Consider the following 17,513-nt stretch of genomic DNA (forward strand, 5'->3'; position numbering starts at 1 on the left):
TGAAATGTAGCATTTTTAATAAAATGTCAATTTAAGTTAACAATCTGAAAGTATTGATTTACATCAAATAATCAAGAGTATTGCACCATGGAGGTTTTTTTTATAAAGATTGTCTTTGGGAATGACCTAGTTTACTTGAAAGACTTTCTTAAATAGTCCAGCTTACAGCTTACACACTTTGGATGCCAAAAGTATTAAGCTTAAAAATTCTAAAAATGTTCCTCCTGACAAGTTTATATTGCACGAGGTCAGGTGCCAAAAGAAACACAAATACTGTCAATTCATGTAACATCGTCTGAGGGGAAAGATTATTGCTCTTTGACATGTGCAGCCTTACACCACTGTAAATACTGATATCCCAAATGGGCAATTTAATACAAGCCATCTTATAAGGCTATCAGTTCTCCGTTGCATCGATTGCAGCAATTGAAGGTAATGTTCTCGTATCTGGTGTATGGGTGAAACCGTCCAATACTTTTCTTTGCTGCTAGGAATGAAGATGACGAGGATTCCGAGAAGGAAATATCCGCTAATTTCTCAGTACAGACTGTAAGATCTTGAGCTTTCAGTATCTAAAACAGAAGACAACGCAATTTAAGATTTCCACTCATGTCTGTCACATCATATAACATTTTAGGTGGAAGAGTCAGCCTTGTTTATTATGTAAATAATATCTCTTCAATCAGGGACACCTAATATGCACAGGATCTTTGGCTAATTGAATCCAGATGAAATAGATGCTCAGAACAATAAAGTGAGCATTTTTGCAGTTACCCATAAATTCAGACCATACAGACTAGTAACAACAGGTGGAGAAAAATAGTTGGTGACTATTTACCATTTCTGCCATTTTCTCTGCAGGGGTGCTGCAATATTCAGTATGTGGAGTGGTGCATTTGGGGCTTTCGGACCCAATAAGGTGAGACTTCACCGCCACTGCCAGCTTATGGTTTGCTGCCACCAGTTCGGTGGTGCTGTATGGCTGGGAAGTGGGATAGTAGGTTTGCTGTCTTCCATATTGCAGGGAGACCAGAAGCTCTTCTAACACTCTGCAAACACACAATACAGAGATTAGAACGACAATCTAGAAAAGGTATAAAATAGTTGCATTAATTAGGCAATTTAAAAAAAATGATGTTACTTCTCCAGTCACTGTCTGTCCAACTTAAGGCCTTATTCAGCATCAGTTGCTAACTTTTCATCGCATGCTTGGGACCGCCCAGCATGAGAAAGTCCACTCTGTGTTGGGATCACAATCTTATTATGACTGCATTGCCGGAATTGGCACAATCGCAGCTATTAGTATCGACTCCTGACTGCACAGCCTGGCCACGATGGTATGTGGACCGCTGTCAACATTCTATCTGGAGCGGCTTTGCGCGACGTCATGCAGCCACCCCGGAAATGGTCTGAACCACTCCCCCCCCCCCCCAGTGCTGTAATTCATAGTGCAATCGCATCCTTGCAGGATGTGATATCATTTAAAATGTTCACGCATGCACACTGCAGCCACTGCACACATGCGCAGAGGTCTGAAAATCACCCATTTGGGATTTGGAGCTATACAAGGCACTAAATTTACATAAACAAAATGCCATGTTTTGGTTTCACGGTTCATATGGGCCGCCATCACCTAAATTACGTAGTGCACATACAGAATTACATAGTTTTCTTTCATGTTCTCAAAATCATAAATTATTACCTGTGTGTATCAGCCATTTCTTGACGAAACTGTTCTCTTTCACTTAGCAAATCCTGAAGTGCGCTTTGGCCTTCTCTGTTTTGTCGTTGCAGATTTGCCCTCATGTTGTTTAATTCATCTGCCATCACTCTGAAACAGAATGAAAGCAATGCAAATGTCAAACAACATAACATGCATTGTGGGCAGAGGAGGTAGATCTATGGGGCAACCTACCTGCTGGCAAGGAACTTGCTTCTCCACACATCACACTGAATAGACATGCGCTCTAACTGTTCTGAAAGTTGGGCTGTATTACGTGCTTGGGCCTCATTCTCTAATATTAGCTGGTTCTTTTCTCGTGCGGTGCGTTCAAAATGATACTGTAAATCATCACCAACAGATGCTACCAGCAACTTTTTTAACTCCCGATTAACCTAGAATAGCAGGAAGTCTGTTAATAGACATTAAAACATAGCACTTACACAACTTATAAGCATTATTAAATGTTAATATTGTAATTTAATAAAACGCAAGGTAAAAATTGTATCTGCATTCTCAAATGGAAAAATCGACCTAGTGGTCAAATTATAGAATAGCTGCTCTCAGGCAATGGCTTAATAAAGTATCAGAATAAGGTTTGAACATAGTATTTGGAGTTCTAAGTGCATAAGTGAGCGAAGTAGAAGACAAAAAATAAATATAAAACACAATGTAAAGCTACACCTACACAACAAGAAATAGTTTCAAGCAAACCTATTATACCCATGTCAAAAGGTTTTTTCTTATCAAAATATTTATTTTAAATCCTATTTAGGCACAATCAGCACACGGGGGGAAATTCAGTTATTTTTACAGTGCATCTGGAAAGTATTCATATCGCTTCACTTTCTCAACATTTTGTTATGTTACAGCCTTATTCCAAAATGGAATAAATACATTTTTGCCTCAAAATGACACAGACACACACAATACCCATAATGACAAAATGAAAAAAGTTTTTGGGGGATATATGCAAATGAATAAAAAAATAAAAACAAAGCAATCACATGCACCTAAGTATTCACAGCCTTTGTCACAAAATTGAGCTCAGGTGCATCCTGTTTCCGTTGATTGTCCTTGAGATGTTCCTACAGCTTAATTGGAGTCCACCTGTGGTAAATTCAGTTGATTTAGCAGGATTTGGAAAGGCACATACCTGTCTATATAAGGTGCCACACATGACAGTGCATATTAGATCACAAATCAAGCATGAGGTTCAAGCAATTGTCTGTACACCTCCGAGATAGGATTGTCTCGGGGCACAAATCTAGGGAAGGGTACAGAAAAATATCTGCGGCTTTGAAAGTCCCAAGGCCATTGCATCTACCGCTAAATCGCATGCGATCGCAAGTCATTTTAAAGGGTGTTTGATGCCATGACATTAGGTATACAATCATATGATTGTATGTCCCAAAAAATAGGTTTAACGCACCCCCCCCCCCCACTATCCACGGCAACCCGAAGCGTGGCGAGCACAGCAAGCCCCGCGACTTTCATTACCCCACTATCCACGTCGGCGTGGAGTTGGTCGTACATAGTGTGGCGAGCGGACGGGGAATTCATGTAAAGTAATCCGCGTCCGTTTGCCACGCTTCGGGCTCGGTGGTTCGTTACACTATATAACATCAACTCCACGCCGACATGGATAGTGGGGTAATGAAGGAGGAGGACGCGTTGCGCTCACCACGCTTCGGGGTGGCGTGGATAGTGGGTGGGTGCGTTACATCTATTTTTGGGACATACAATCATATTATTGTATACCTAATGTCATGGCATCGCACACCCTATAAAATCGCATGCAATTTTGCGGGACTTGCGATGCGATATTGTGGTGTAAAATAAAAAATAGCATGAAAAAAATTGCATTGCACGCCGCCATGCGATGCAATTTCCCTATGGTGCCGTATGTAGAAAACCTGGGCGCCGTGCTAGGAAACAAGTATCCGTTTTGGGGTAAATAGATGCATCATATGGTGTACTGAAGCTGATTGTAGGAGGACAAATCTGTGAGGGTAAGGTTTTTTTTTCCCACCTTAAATTTGCAGAAACTCTCAGCATACATCGAAGATTAACAGTGCAGGAAATTTTAATCTTTTAAACCCTGTACATATGGTGAGATATTGGTTAAAGCTCCATACACACTGGGCGATGGTGTATGGTGCATGATGACGGGGAAAATAGCTGAGCTGAAAAACGCTCAGTGCATACACACTAAGCGTTTTGCCACCTGCCCAGCCATTTTCTCCGGGGGTGGACGGCTTTCCATAGCAGAAGGCTATGGAAAACCATCCACTCTGTCGCTTATCTACTGGTAATACCAGCAGATGAGCGGCGGCCGTCAGCAATGATGCAGGAGCGTGCAGCAGTGCTCACCGCTGCCCCGTACACATGTGGCAGCGGTGAGCACTGCTTCACACATGAGAAAACTGAGCGGCTTTCACATGGAAGTCAGCCAGTGTGTATGGGGCTTAATGGTCAATTTTGATGAGATCCACAAGAGATTTTGGCTAGATGCACTGGAGATTTTGACTAAGCAACTTTGTCTACTAGACAATATTGACTAAGTGCCCATACACGGTACAATTACTGTATACAATATCGCATAGGTTTTGCAATGCGATGAGATATAGTACAAAAAGTATGTGCAACACATACTTTTTGAGCTGTGCGATGGGATGTGCACAGGAGCGCGCATCTCATTGCACGGCTGTGTCGCACCATGTATGGGCACCTTAAGCAGGAGAAAAACGTGGAGATTTTGGCTAACCTTCTAGGAGATTTTGACTATCTAGTTAGAATCTCCTGCCAAAATCTCACCCCTTTACTTACATCTGCCTCCTATAAATATGCCCATCTAGAGTCACAGGACAAAACGCTCAAACACATTGCTTGTGCAGCACATCAGCTACAGCCAATAAATTACCTAGTCAGTGTAAGGTTGTAACTGCTGCCATGTAGTTATACCTAAACACTGACAGTAATCCAAAGTGTTTGAACCACCTGCAGTCTTTCAGATTAATACAGAGAGCTGACATTAAAGGGCTGTACACACAGTGAGATATTGGCTAGATCAGGCATTTCCAACTACGGTCCTCAAGGCACACCAGCAGTGCAGGTTTTAGTGATATCCAGGCTTCAGCACAGATGGATTAATCAGAATCACTCAAGTACTAATTAAGTCACCTGTGCTCAAGCCTATCACTAAAACCTGCACTGTTTGTGTGCCTTGAGGAACGTGGTTGGGAGGAGCACAGACTCCACTGTCAGCAGGGGCTCAGGACTCAAAGTGCTGTACCATTGTCTTTACAGCTCGAAATACAAAACAAGCTTAACAGTAGATGCCAGGACCGTCCACAGCACACTGAACTCCAGGTGAGCCACGCCATCTCCCGCCACCTGTATGAGAACAGTGTCCCCACACCAAGGCATTGGCCATCTCCGTTTACCAGTGACCGGGGTTACCTGCAGTGTTCACCTCCAGGTGAGCAAAATACCATCCCAGCCACCTGTTAAAGGGTCCTACCCCCCCTTCAAATCAAGTCCAGATTGGAGAACCTATGCCCATCCTCCTCCAGTGCATAAAATCTCAATAGTGACTTTCCACTACAAACAGGAGGTGCCCAAATTGGGTATTGAGCCATAAAAATCTTCCCCAAACTGACAGAGGGACTCCTGAGGGATATAATACGGACATTTCTCCATCGATTCCTCCAGCAGCATTAACAACCAATCCGTATTAATAGAGAGGACCGGTGGACTGCCCCCAGTACAACCCTTTTGATTCCCGTTTCCCCAATACAGCAGAAATACTAATGGTTAAGTGCACTTTCCATTCGGACTGATATCCAATTGGGCATTGGCCCCTACAGATTGCGATCCAATCAAAGAGTGAGACCTTTCTTTTATTACATAATTTTATTGTGTCATGTTATTATGTGTAATTGTATGTAAATGTTTATTTTAATCTGCTATATAAAGTATTTTTTCACTTTAAACTGGTCATTCTGTTCACTGTAAATCCAGCGCTGCTCTCTCGACTCACATGGTTGGGAATGCCTGCCTTACAGCAATAGCATAACACAATGCACGTGAGCTGTAAACACAAGTAACACCTTACAATAATAATAAGTGCCCTGAAGAGTGGTTTATTATTAGTTATTGCCAAGAAGAGAAAAAAGGGACAGTTTTGGTCCAGAACACCTGAGTCACAATGATGACCTGCTTTTGTCATACCTACAAAAATTCTACTTCACACTATTAAAAATGAGATCCTAATATAGAATATAGATATGGAAACCTAGGGGTACATTTACTTACATGAGAGTTCTATTGTAGATGAGTTGTTGCCCATAGCAATCAATCAGATTCTACTTTTTATTTAACACCTTCTAAAAGATAATAGAATCTGATTGGCTGCTATGTGCAACATCCCATCTTCAATAGTACTCCCATTTTAGTTAATTTATCATCGAGAATTTGATGATAAATAAGAACATGGCCCATATTTTTATCCTTTTGTTAACCTCAACTCATTGGTCTTACCTCGGTTTGCACTTTGAGTTGGTTACAAAGACCATCCTTATCTTGCAGCAATCTCTTCTCAGAATTCTTTAATTTTTCCAGTGCACTCTTCATTTCCAAAAGTTGTTTCCATGGCTCACTTACACAATCTTGTACATCTATTTTACTGTGTCCATTAGACTCCTGTGATTTAGCCTGCTTAGCAATAACTGTATGCGTTATTGCAGATTTAGGGACGATGATCCTGAATGCTTCAATTTCAACTGATTTCTCAATGTTCATTTGCCCCAACTGAAGGACACCCGGACTTTGTGTCAGCGCTGGTGTAACTTTCCTCCTTGGGCTGTGAGTCACCTTGTTGCATGGTTGTTGTGTTACTTCTACCGATTTTGAAGGCACCTCTGTTTCCATGCCATCACCAGTACCACGCAAAGGCGGAGAAGTGGTCATTGCTAAAGTAAAACACAGATATTTAGTTTATGAAAAAGTTATCGGGTCCTAAGCATAGAGATTATTAAAAATTACAAGTTTGCATTGTGTCAAAACAAAAAACTGAATTATACAAAGAAGAATTGCAGTAATTTGCTTATGGTGGAAAAACGTTCAGCATAAGTTAGGGATCGGGAACCTTCAGCCCTCCAGCTGTTGTGGAACTACACATCCCATGCCTTGATACAATTTTGCTATGTGGCCATGCTGGGATGTGTAGTTCATCAACAGCTGGAGGGCCGAAGCTTCCACATCCCTGGCGTAAGTAAAAGGCAGAGCTCAGTTGCATCTGTATTCCTGTGGGACAAATCGTCTCCTGCAGGCTTCTATAAAGAAAACAGGGGAACATAAATCAAGCTAACACAAAACATACAAACATACTCACTTGCCATGGTGTCTCCAAGCAATCTTATTTCTTATAAGAAGCTCAGGTATTATGTAGATCTGTAACATATTTAAAATTGACAAGTATTAGCAATTTTACACATTGCTACAACTGCAGCACAAATTAATATTCACAGTGATTGCCAACTATGTTGCAATGTGCAAATGTACATAAACTGTGCTTCTAGAGTACCAAGTAATTCAGGGCTGGGCAACACCTGCCCTCCAGATGTTAGTGAACTACACATCCCAGGATGCTTTGCATTAGTTTTGCTATGTGGCCATGCTGAAACTGATGCAAGGCATGCTGGGATGTGTAGTTCATCAACATCTGGAGGGCCGGTGTTGCCCAGCCCTGCAGTAATTGATAGGGAGAAAGCAGAGCATTTACACATATGACACAAAGTATTCCTTAATATGTCATGGGAGTAAAGCACTAGGGATACACAGATTATAGCCTTGCATCCTTACCAAGGGCAGAGGAGAAGAGAGATGTGTAATGCCCTCTGTGCCTCTATGACAGTAAACCACAAACTACTAATGTGTTACTGTAACTTGACCGGAGAATACACATTGCACCCTACACACAGACACTCCGGTACAACTGAGAAGAATTAAGGACTTTTTATTGTGTAATTATACTGAACAAAATGACAACCAAAACCAATATGCAGTCTCTAATAAATGGATGACTGACTTGTTTACATGTCTGTCACTCACTGTTTTGCAAACAGAAATCCATCTGTCAAGACAGGGCACTCGCTGTTGTTACCAAAATACATATAGGGTCTATGTTCTAAGCCATAAAGAGGTATAAAGAAGATGGAGAAAAAGTAGCAGCCAATCAGCTCCTAACTGTAATGTTACAGGGTGTGCCTGAAAAAGGATGTTTAGGAGCTGGCTGGCTGGTAGTTTATCTCAGAGACATGGTACATATACTCCAAAGTCACAGGTGGGAGCATACCACATATACCAGGCCTGATACTCTCGACAGTATCAAGAATTCAGCCTACAAACCACACACAGCACGGTGCCGGCTCACTACAGGCAGGTTGTCTGTGCAGTGTGCCTATGGAGGGCTAAAGCAAATCACCGAGCAGGGACAGCGGTGACCATTCGTTAATGGCGAGTGACATTGAGTTGAGGTTAGTGACCAGAGTACAGCCCTTCACCCCCGAGGAGGAATGTAACTACACATGAGCACTGGTGTGGATGTGAGGACAAAAGCTGGTGACCTATCCCTGGTGGGGACAGGACGAAGCTGTATGTGGGGGACACGTCCGAAGACACTATAAGTATATATTTATAAGTAAAGTATACTTAAGAGAGATTTACAACTTACGTGTCGACAGGAAGAACCTAGTTTCGGTGTAACAACTGTTTCCTGTTTGCTCTGACGTCATTTCCGACGTCGCGTACAGTGGGCGGTTTGTGAGCTTGTTTCGGTGCGTAGCGGTTGCTAGGGAAACGTTGGTCAACGGCTGCTGCTGGCTGCATCTGACGCCGGTTACTGACAGCACAGCGCAGAACGGGCGCCGCAACATGGTGAGTGATGGTAGCACGCGGTGTACATGTGTCTGTATTATATATTTGTACAATTATATATGTATGTATATCACTGTGAAGTTAAGAAGGCGACCCATTGTACACACTGTTATTGGCTGGCGTATAGCAGGAATTTAGCTAAAATCCTGCCATGTAAAGTTTGTATATAGGACCTGATTCAGACTTGATAGCTAATGTGCAAATTTGCAGATGACTGCGAGTAGTTAGCCCAGTGGTAGCCAACCCTAGCCCTCGAGAGCTACCAACTGTTCACATTTTCCAGACAACCTAGCTGCTGCACAGCTGCACTCATTAATCACTGACACATTTTAAAAGATCCACAGATGAAGCTAATTAGCTCATTTGTGATTCTGTGAGGAGACCTGCAAAACATGCACTGTTGGTAGCTCTCGAGGACTAGGGTTGGCTACCACAGAGTTAGCCACTGCCCAGACAAAGTGAAAACACCCTGTGCAAATCTGAATTGCTAAAATATGGCTATCCGGTGATCTGTCGCACATCCATACACAATTCACTCACCATGGTATGATGTTCCCAATCTGTGCAAATGTAAGTAATGCTCCGTACACACAGTTCAATGTGATCTATTTTTTTATTCCATTTTGCTTATATAAGCAAAATCCAATCGAAAATGAACCGATTCGATCCCGATGCGCAGCCCAGCGGCATCGAAATCAAATAGAAAAATAGATTGTACAGACAAGACTATGTAGTACAGATCTGTACTATATAGTCCAAGTCAAATGTGTTTGCCTTTCTGTGCGATTTGATTGGGATTCAATGGCCAGGTCATCACACCGTATGTACACCCAGTTAGAGATTTCTTTTTCTTCTTTTCCTCTCTTGGCCACAATACAACCCCCAAACGCCAACTTCCTGAATGTTAAATTGTGGGACGATTGTAGCTATGATCCATACGCTATTTGTGTTGTTGTTTGGGCACTATGATCCGTACGCATGCACAGTTAATCGATAATTGCTCAATCTGCAAATTTGTACATAAGCAATCAACTCTGAATTGGGCCCAATACCCAGACTTAAGGAGGTGAGGGGGGCACTATGGGCCAGTCCAACCCTGATCAGAAAATAATAGGGTACTTGTGTAGTTTCACGGCGCCACTGCACCCGGATTGCATTGTATGCAAATCCAATCCGATTTGCATGTGATGCGATTAAGCACATCCCCACTATCAACATCAGCCCGAAGCGTGTCGAGCAGACGCGGTACGCGTCCTCCTGACCTGTTCATACCCCCACTATCCACGTCAGCGTGGAGTTGATTTTATAAAGTGTGGTGAGCGCAGCGAGCCACCGAGCCCGAAGAGTGATGACCGGACGTGGAAAACAAGCTCGAAGCGTGTCGCGCCCCGCAGATTATTTGACGTGTATTTTGCATCCCCTCCCCATGATTCGGGCTCGGTGGCTCGCTGCTCTCGCCACACTTTATGTGTGACGTGGATAGTGGGGATGTGCTAAATCGCATTGTATGCAAATCGCATGCGATCCGATCTGGGGGCAGTGGCGCTGTGAAACTAAACCTTTCCATAAAGAAAAACAGGTGAGAGCAGGAGATGGGAGGCATAGAGTGCCCTGCTCGACAGATACAATGGTGTGATGGGGCACATGGAGTATGAGGAGAAAGTTGGTTTAGGATGTATCAGGTGGGGCAAATGTGAGGAGAGCTTTCATCAAAAGTTGTGGTAGAGTTGGTTCAGACGCAGTAATAAAGCTGTGTACACACAGAGCAATATGATCGCTGGCAATCATATTGCTCAGTGTCCTGTTTTCATCAGCGACCAGAGATGGTCGCTGATGAAAATGACACACTGCCGGGAAAAGAGCCAGGGAAAGTTTCTGGTCGGAGGAGCATGCTTCTCCGACCAGCGACCATTAGGGGGCTGAAAACGGGAGCGCGCATCCGGTGATTTATCGCTGGTGCACACTCCAATCGCTGCCAATATGGTCACTCAGTGACCATATTGCCAGTGATTTTTGCCCCGTGTGTACGCACCTTTAGTCAGAATCGTGAGATGCTTATAGGAGGGAGGAGAATACAAGGTTATTGACAAAATAAAGCAGGTAAGTAGGGGAATATATCTTGACAAAGTCTGAGATGGAAGAGAAGGTTATGAAACTGTTTGGGAGGCTTTGTAGGGACTCACAGAATGCATGTTTAACCGAAGGGGGTGGGGGGCATTAGTGTTGTGCGGGAGCGCACATCATATAGCTGCTTATTTGATCACTATGTGACAGACTCTGTAGTGATTTGGCCACATATGTGTAAGCCCAAATTGCACAGGTGCTAGTTCTATTATGGTGTAAAGCAGTGATGTCAAACTCATGTCCCTCCAGCTTTTATAGAACTACACATCCCAGCATGCCCTGCCACAGATTTCGGAATTCATTATATAAAATCTGTGGCAGGGCATGCTGGGATGTGTAGTTCCACAACAGCTGTTGGCCTGTGAGTTTGACACCACTGGTGTACAGCATACTCAAAACACAAAGGTGTTTAAAAATGGTGACTTGAAAACCATATAATACAGATGGAGCTGGCCTCATTCAACGCCGGCGCCCGCCAGAGCCTCTCCTCTGGCGAGCGCCGGCGATAGGGGCTGGGAAGCACGCGGATCCCAGTATCCGTCCGCTTCAGGGAGACTGGCAGGGTTCGGGGGGGGGGGCAGCGAGGGGGACCCGGGGCAAGCTCCATTGCTACAGGGTGCGCGAGCCCCTGGCGGGAGCTGGTGATACCTTCGCCAGACCCTGCAAAGACTAGGCCGGCTCCATCTGTACAACAACTGTATGTGAAGTATGTGGTGATGTTTTCTACTCTAAAAGGAGTAAGTTAGCCAAGCAAGCATTTCTTAGTTTTGAAAGATGGAAGAGGAAGCATGTCTTTGGGAAATAATTTGTCAGCTATTGTTGATGTGTATCAGTTGTCATAGCAACAGTAACTATTCTGTATTGTAGTATGAAGTTGGTTACTGGTACAAAATACTATTGCATGGCTGGTAGTTTAGCAGGTTAAAGTGCATCGGCATTATACAATAAGGGGGATATTCATTTTGTCCAGTATTTTTGCCACTAATTCGAACTGTAAGTTTTCAATTGTGAGCAATTTGCTTGTTTTTGAGATATTTTTACCCACCTATATGTCATTGTTGAAAGGGACTAATGCACCTCCATAAATGTATGTGAATAGGAGGATATTTTCAAAGACTTCAAACTTGGAATAATGCATTTACTAGATTTGGCTGACAGGACTAATCTGTAATATCCCTGGTGCAGCACTGTGGCCCATTACAGGACATCTCGGGTTCCTGTGGAACTAGGAAACACTGATTGCTATGTATTTCTGAATTTAGAAAAGCTGATCCCTGTGATGTCATCATGTGTCATTGTATTTTATTTATATAAAGCAGCAGTTCTCAAACACTGGGTACTGACCCCAAAGTGGGTTTTGACCTGCTCAGTATGGGGTCGCGTCTCCATGTTGCTGACCATCAGGCTGATGACCTTTCTGATCTCAGTCATTGATACAAGGAGTCTGAGAAATCGGTGGAATTGTCTGCGTACACACGAGGCAATAGATCGCCGAGTGATATATCGATCAATGTCTCCTTTTCATCGGCGACCAGAGATGGTCGCTGATGAAAAGAAACCTCTGCAAGCTCCTGCGACCAGCAATTAGAATGGTGCTGAAAACGGGAGCGCGCACCCGGCGATTTATCGCCGGGGCACACTCCCATCACTGGCAATATAGTCGCCAACGACCATATTGCCAGCAATTTCAGCCCATAACGCTACAGTGTGTACACGGCTTTAGACTCCTCACATCATTTTGTGCCTCCACAATGCTACTACACATGTGATCTGATGGATGACCTACTGCAGTAACTTGTTGGGGTCCTGTAATTATTTTTATTGTCTGATGGGGTCCCAGAACAAATAGTTTAAGGACCCCTGATATAGAAACTCTGAAGGCCATTTTACATGCATTGGGAAAATGAATCCTGCCTCCAATTCAAAGCAATAGAATCAGAATCCGCTTTATTGGCCAGCTTTACTTGCATATACTAGGAATTTGATTTGGATTGCTGTGCAACAGCCGTTTGGGTAACTGTACAACAGTGACAGTACAGATATACATACCACATTCAGGTATACGCTAGATGTACCCTGGGGACTATAGACACAGGGAACACATACCCGCCAAGCTGCACAGTGCCTAGGCAGCCATCAGCTGCGCCACTGGTCATTGCAACAGCCAGGTAGTTAACAATACAAGCAGAGACAGGACAGTTTATCATGCAGGGAACACATACCTGCCGAGCTGCACAGCACCTAGGCAGCGGCACCAATGGTGGGAACAGCTGATTGATTGTAGTTGCTGTAATGGTTATAATAACAACTACAAAGGCCTGTTATTGTTTTTATTTACTGTAACTACCTTAAGCATTGAAGAAATATAAATATATACTTACCTGTTATACTTGTCCATGACATAAATGGACAATGCCATTCTGGTGTATAAGATTTAGAAAAGTGAGACCATTTGGCCAGTGGAGCTTACAATCTATATTCCCCAACACATGTACATGCACACTTATTCACACTAGGGTTAGTTTTGTAAGGAGCCAATTAACCTACCAGTATATTTTTGGAGTGTTGGAGGAAACCGGAGCATCCAGAGAAAACTCACGCACGCACAGGGAGAATATACATACTCCACACAGGGCCATGGTGGGAATTGAACTTCAGTGCTCTGAGTTGATCATGCTAACCCATACACCCTCTGGGTGTGGTATGGCGCTCCGACAGGGGGTATCTCAACGTTGGAATCCTGACTGCCGGTGCTCCGACAGGGGGGGCAAGTGCAGCCGCTTGCGGGCTCGGTGCTCTCGACACGCTGCAGGCTCAGTTGCTCGCTACGCTCGCCACAGGTTATATTTTCCTTCAATGGGGGGTCATGAGAATAGCCCTCTATGGGGGGGGGGTATATTCTCCCTCTATGGGGGGTCGGAAGAATAGCCCATGTGAGTAAGGATCCCCCCTGTCAGAGCACCGGCAGTCGGGATTCCGATGTTTGGATACTGACTGTCGGATCCCCCCCTGTTGGAGCGCCATCCGGCACCCCACCATCCATACTGCCCATGAGTTGTATAATACACATAAAAAATTTGGAAGTGTTTATGCTTACCTAACTATATTCATAATCTTCTTTCATCTCTCTGCTGCAGGGGTTTATTGTTAGGAGGATAGTTTATAACAGAGCAGAAGTAGTGTAAGTGGCATGTTATCAGATTTTTTTGGCAGAAATGCGCTATAATTGTTTTATACACTACACAAGAAAACTATTATCTCGGCACTATTATTTATCGCAAATGATACGGGGCACTGTTATTTATTAGATGATAGTGGCCCTGAATAGCACCAAAAAAAACGTGGAAAACTCATGCTAGCCATGTGACCGTCAACCATGCTCCCATCGCTCTAACATTGGCATCTAACTAGACAGGTTTGACTTCCGTATACTGAATAATAGTACTATATATATATATATATATATATATATATATATATATATATATATATATATATATATATATATATATATATATATATATATATATATATATATATATATATATATATAATTTCTAATAAATAATTGTGCCATCCATATAGTTTCTAAGAAGTAGTTTATAAGGATTCAGTACTGAATCCCGGCGTTCAGAATCCCGACGCCGGAATCCCGGCGTTCAGAATCCTGACGCCGGAATCCCGGCGTTCAGAATCCCGACGCCGGAATCCCGACAGCCGAAATGCCGACAAGGGGGGGACGTGGATCGCCCCCCCTTGCGGGCTCGCTGCGCTCGCCACGCAGCGGGCCCGGTGCCTCACTACGCTCGGCACACTAATTTATTCTCCCTCCAGGGGTGTCGTGGACACCCACGGAGGAAGAATATGTCGGTATTTCGGCGGTCGGGATTCCGGCGTCGGGATTCTGAACGCCGGGATCCCGACCGCCGGGATATTAACTGCATCCCGTTTATAATACATATTAAATCTCCTGAATAGTTTCTATCTATACTGGACACTATTATGTGTAAGGAATTATACAGGAGCCGGGGGAAGAGGTGGTAATAATGGTCTCCATTTCTCAAAATGGAGGTGTGTTTCCTCTGTTTGTGGCAGTGCAAAGGCCAGGCTCTTGGTCTACTGAGATTTCTTGGCCTCAGCAATGGAGAAGCGGTGGGCCTGTCTGTTCAACCTCAGGGTTACTTATCTGGCCAATGATGTTGCAGCACTGCATTACACAGGGATGCAGGCGTTGTCTACTTATACCAGATGCCTCCAGCTTTATCACCATTGCTGGGTAATAACAGGAAGGCTTTATTTTCTAATTGGAATCTTCATGCCATTAATTGAAAATTTCTAGTATGTTTTAGAATTAGTCAAAATAATTGAAAAATTGTTGGTCATTCGAGAAATGATTCAAAATTGTCTTAGCCATACATGCCTGCAGTGAACACTAAAATAGAATATTTAACATGGAACTAAATGGAATTGTGCCCCTATTATTAATTAATCATATATGCAATCAATACAATTTGACAAAAGCATCTTCTAGACATGGGACTATCAATACTTTAGGGAAGTCAAGCAGTTATTGCAGCGGAGGACAAAATTCTGTATAATGTAAGAGCCGGCAAGAATATTTTGTAATCACCATTTCTTATATAAGATTTAGAAAATCTGTTTCAGCTTCCATAAAATAAGTTTATGCTGTAACATTAATTATCTGAATTCTTAATGTGGTCCCTGAGAAGTAGTTAAAGTATTAATCAAAGGGTAATTATACTTGTATGTGTGAGTCACATAAGATTGCATCAGTGAGAGAATCCCACCAGAATTGGTGAGTCTCCTGGACATTCTAGTAGAGCAGGTGTGTAGTTTTCGTTCTAGCATTCTTTATCTGTCAAAACCTGTGTAGTTCCTCTATCCTGCCTGGGTTGTCGCTCTCTGCTGTGGTCCTTCTAGCACAGGTCTGGGTTGAATATCAATGCTGAAATACTGACCTAAACAGTGCACTTTAAAGTATCTGGAATCGGTAGAACAGGAACTTGAGTCAGGCTTGAATGGACTATGAGCTTGACTCAAACTAGAACCGATGTAACAAGACCAAGATGTAACAAGACCTTGTGTATCTATCTTAAGGCCCTTATACACTGGGCTGATTTGTCCTAAGGACAAGTCAGACCAGTTTGCCCGCAGCTCCCTGGGAGGCTAACATGCTATCTGGCACTTGATGTGCAATTTTTACATGCAATAAGTCACATGCGTTTTATTGCATGTAATGCTCCGGGGGAGCTGCTGCGGTGGCGGGCAGCGGGGTGCAGCCAACTTGTGGTGGTGGCGGGCAGCTCGTAGGGTACTTGTGTATTATAGCAGCGCCCATCGCATCGTATACCATAAGGCATACGATGGTATGCGATATCGCGCGATGTTGTACAATGGCATACAATTTTAAAATTGTATTACATTGTATATGGCATACAATGCGATGGGATGTGATTATAAATTGTATAAGCACCCTAATGGGTGCTTACAATGTAAAATGCACCCCCACGCCACCCCCCACTATAAACGTGAACCCAAAGCGTGGCGAGCACGGCGGCGGTACACGTCCTACGACCTTTTCATACCCCCACTATCCACGTCGGCGTGGAGTTGATTTTATATAGTGTGGCGAGCGCAGCGAGCCACCGAGCCCAAAGCGTGGTGAGCGGACACGCATAACTTCACAGGTATATGCATACCCTCGCGGGGCTCGCCACGCGGGGCTTCGGATAGTGGGGGTATGAAAAGGTCATAAGACGCGTACCGCCGCCCCTCGCGGGCTCGCTGCGCTCGCCACGCTTCGGGTTTACGTTTATAGTGGGGGGTGGCGTGGGGGTGCATTTTACATTGTAAGCACCCATTAGGGTGCTTAAAATCTCCCATTAGGGTGCTTGTACAATTTTTAATCGAATAGTCGTGTAAAATCGCGTCGCATTGCATCGTATGCCATCGGTTGTATGGCATACGATACGATGCGATAAAAACATTGCACGACCAACATCGGGGGCGCCGCTATAATACACAAGTACCGCTCGTAGTGGCAGTCCATCTGAGCAGCGGCTCAGAGAGAATACTTTTAGCCAATCAATGTCTAGCCAGTCATTTCAAAATATTTGTCGGCCGCATTCTGCCCTGCCACCCAGCAAAATGCTGCTACAAGCTCCCAGCAGCTGCTCGGAGGGACGGATCCCGCTGTCCGCCACTGCTAGCTGCCGCCCCATGGTGCAATGCTGCCAGCCATCCGCCGCACGGGGAGGGAGGTCCCAGGTTGTATAATCGGACGGCCAGCAGGTCCGACCACCGGCTTAGGTCTGATGCGCACGGGACCGCACATCGGACCTGAGAGGGCATCAAACTGAGCCGATTTGGGACGATTTCACGACCTGATTCGTCTAGATCGGCCTGTATCGGCTCAGTGTATGGGCACCTTTGCAGTGTGTTTAATGTATTTTAACATACTACAGTATATTTCATTAACTGGTCTCCTCATTCAGATGTCTGCTGATCCGCTCTGCTGGTACCTCCACCAACTTATATCTTTTTGCTTATCTCAAAATATATCTCCACCCAACCTCTCCGCTCTGCACAAGATCTGCGTCTCTCATCCACACTCATTACTCGCTCCCACTTACACTTGCAGGATTTTTGTCAGGCAGCACTCACCTTATGGAATGCCCTTCCATGCACACTAAGACTCTCCTCTAGCCTC

The 17,513-nt window shown here is 44.0% G+C and overlaps 2 protein-coding genes across 2 annotated transcripts in view; one reads left to right on the plus strand and one right to left on the minus strand.

The window, feature by feature from the left end:
• Positions 1–8,598, minus strand: BLZF1 (basic leucine zipper nuclear factor 1). The gene is made up of 7 exons (XM_083172686.1): positions 8,457–8,598; positions 7,116–7,174; positions 6,263–6,693; positions 1,916–2,115; positions 1,703–1,831; positions 839–1,049; positions 1–572 (listed from the first exon to the last, which is right to left on the minus strand). Exons 2-7 carry the CDS (start codon positions 7,120–7,122, stop codon positions 387–389), a joined length of 1,164 nt encoding a protein of 387 aa, XP_083028812.1. The 5' UTR covers positions 7,123–7,174; positions 8,457–8,598; the 3' UTR covers positions 1–386.
• Positions 8,501–17,513, plus strand: part of NME7 (NME/NM23 family member 7) — a 154,482-nt gene continuing 145,469 nt past the window's right edge. Inside the window, exon 1 of the mRNA XM_083172687.1 lies at positions 8,501–8,659. Within this exon, the coding sequence (XP_083028813.1) occupies positions 8,657–8,659 (3 nt within the window). The 5' untranslated portion in view covers positions 8,501–8,656. The remainder of the gene's footprint in view (positions 8,660–17,513) is intronic.

The sequence above is a fragment of the Crinia signifera genome, chromosome 2 (assembly GCF_055691185.1).
Source record: "Crinia signifera chromosome 2, ASM5569118v1, whole genome shotgun sequence".
In the NCBI taxonomy this organism is placed as follows: Eukaryota; Metazoa; Chordata; class Amphibia; order Anura; family Myobatrachidae; genus Crinia; species Crinia signifera.

What these genes read in the sequence shown, in the direction of transcription:
- BLZF1 (XM_083172686.1), bottom strand. An exon ending in AACTCAAAGTGCAAACCGAG is followed by an intron (nt 2,116 to 6,262) that starts GTAAGACCAATG and finishes CTGCTATTCTAG; the next exon opens with GTTAATCGGGAGTTAAAAAA. An exon ending in GAAATGGCTGATACACACAG is followed by an intron (nt 1,050 to 1,702) that starts GTAATAATTTAT and finishes GTGTGTTTGCAG; the next exon opens with AGTGTTAGAAGAGCTTCTGG.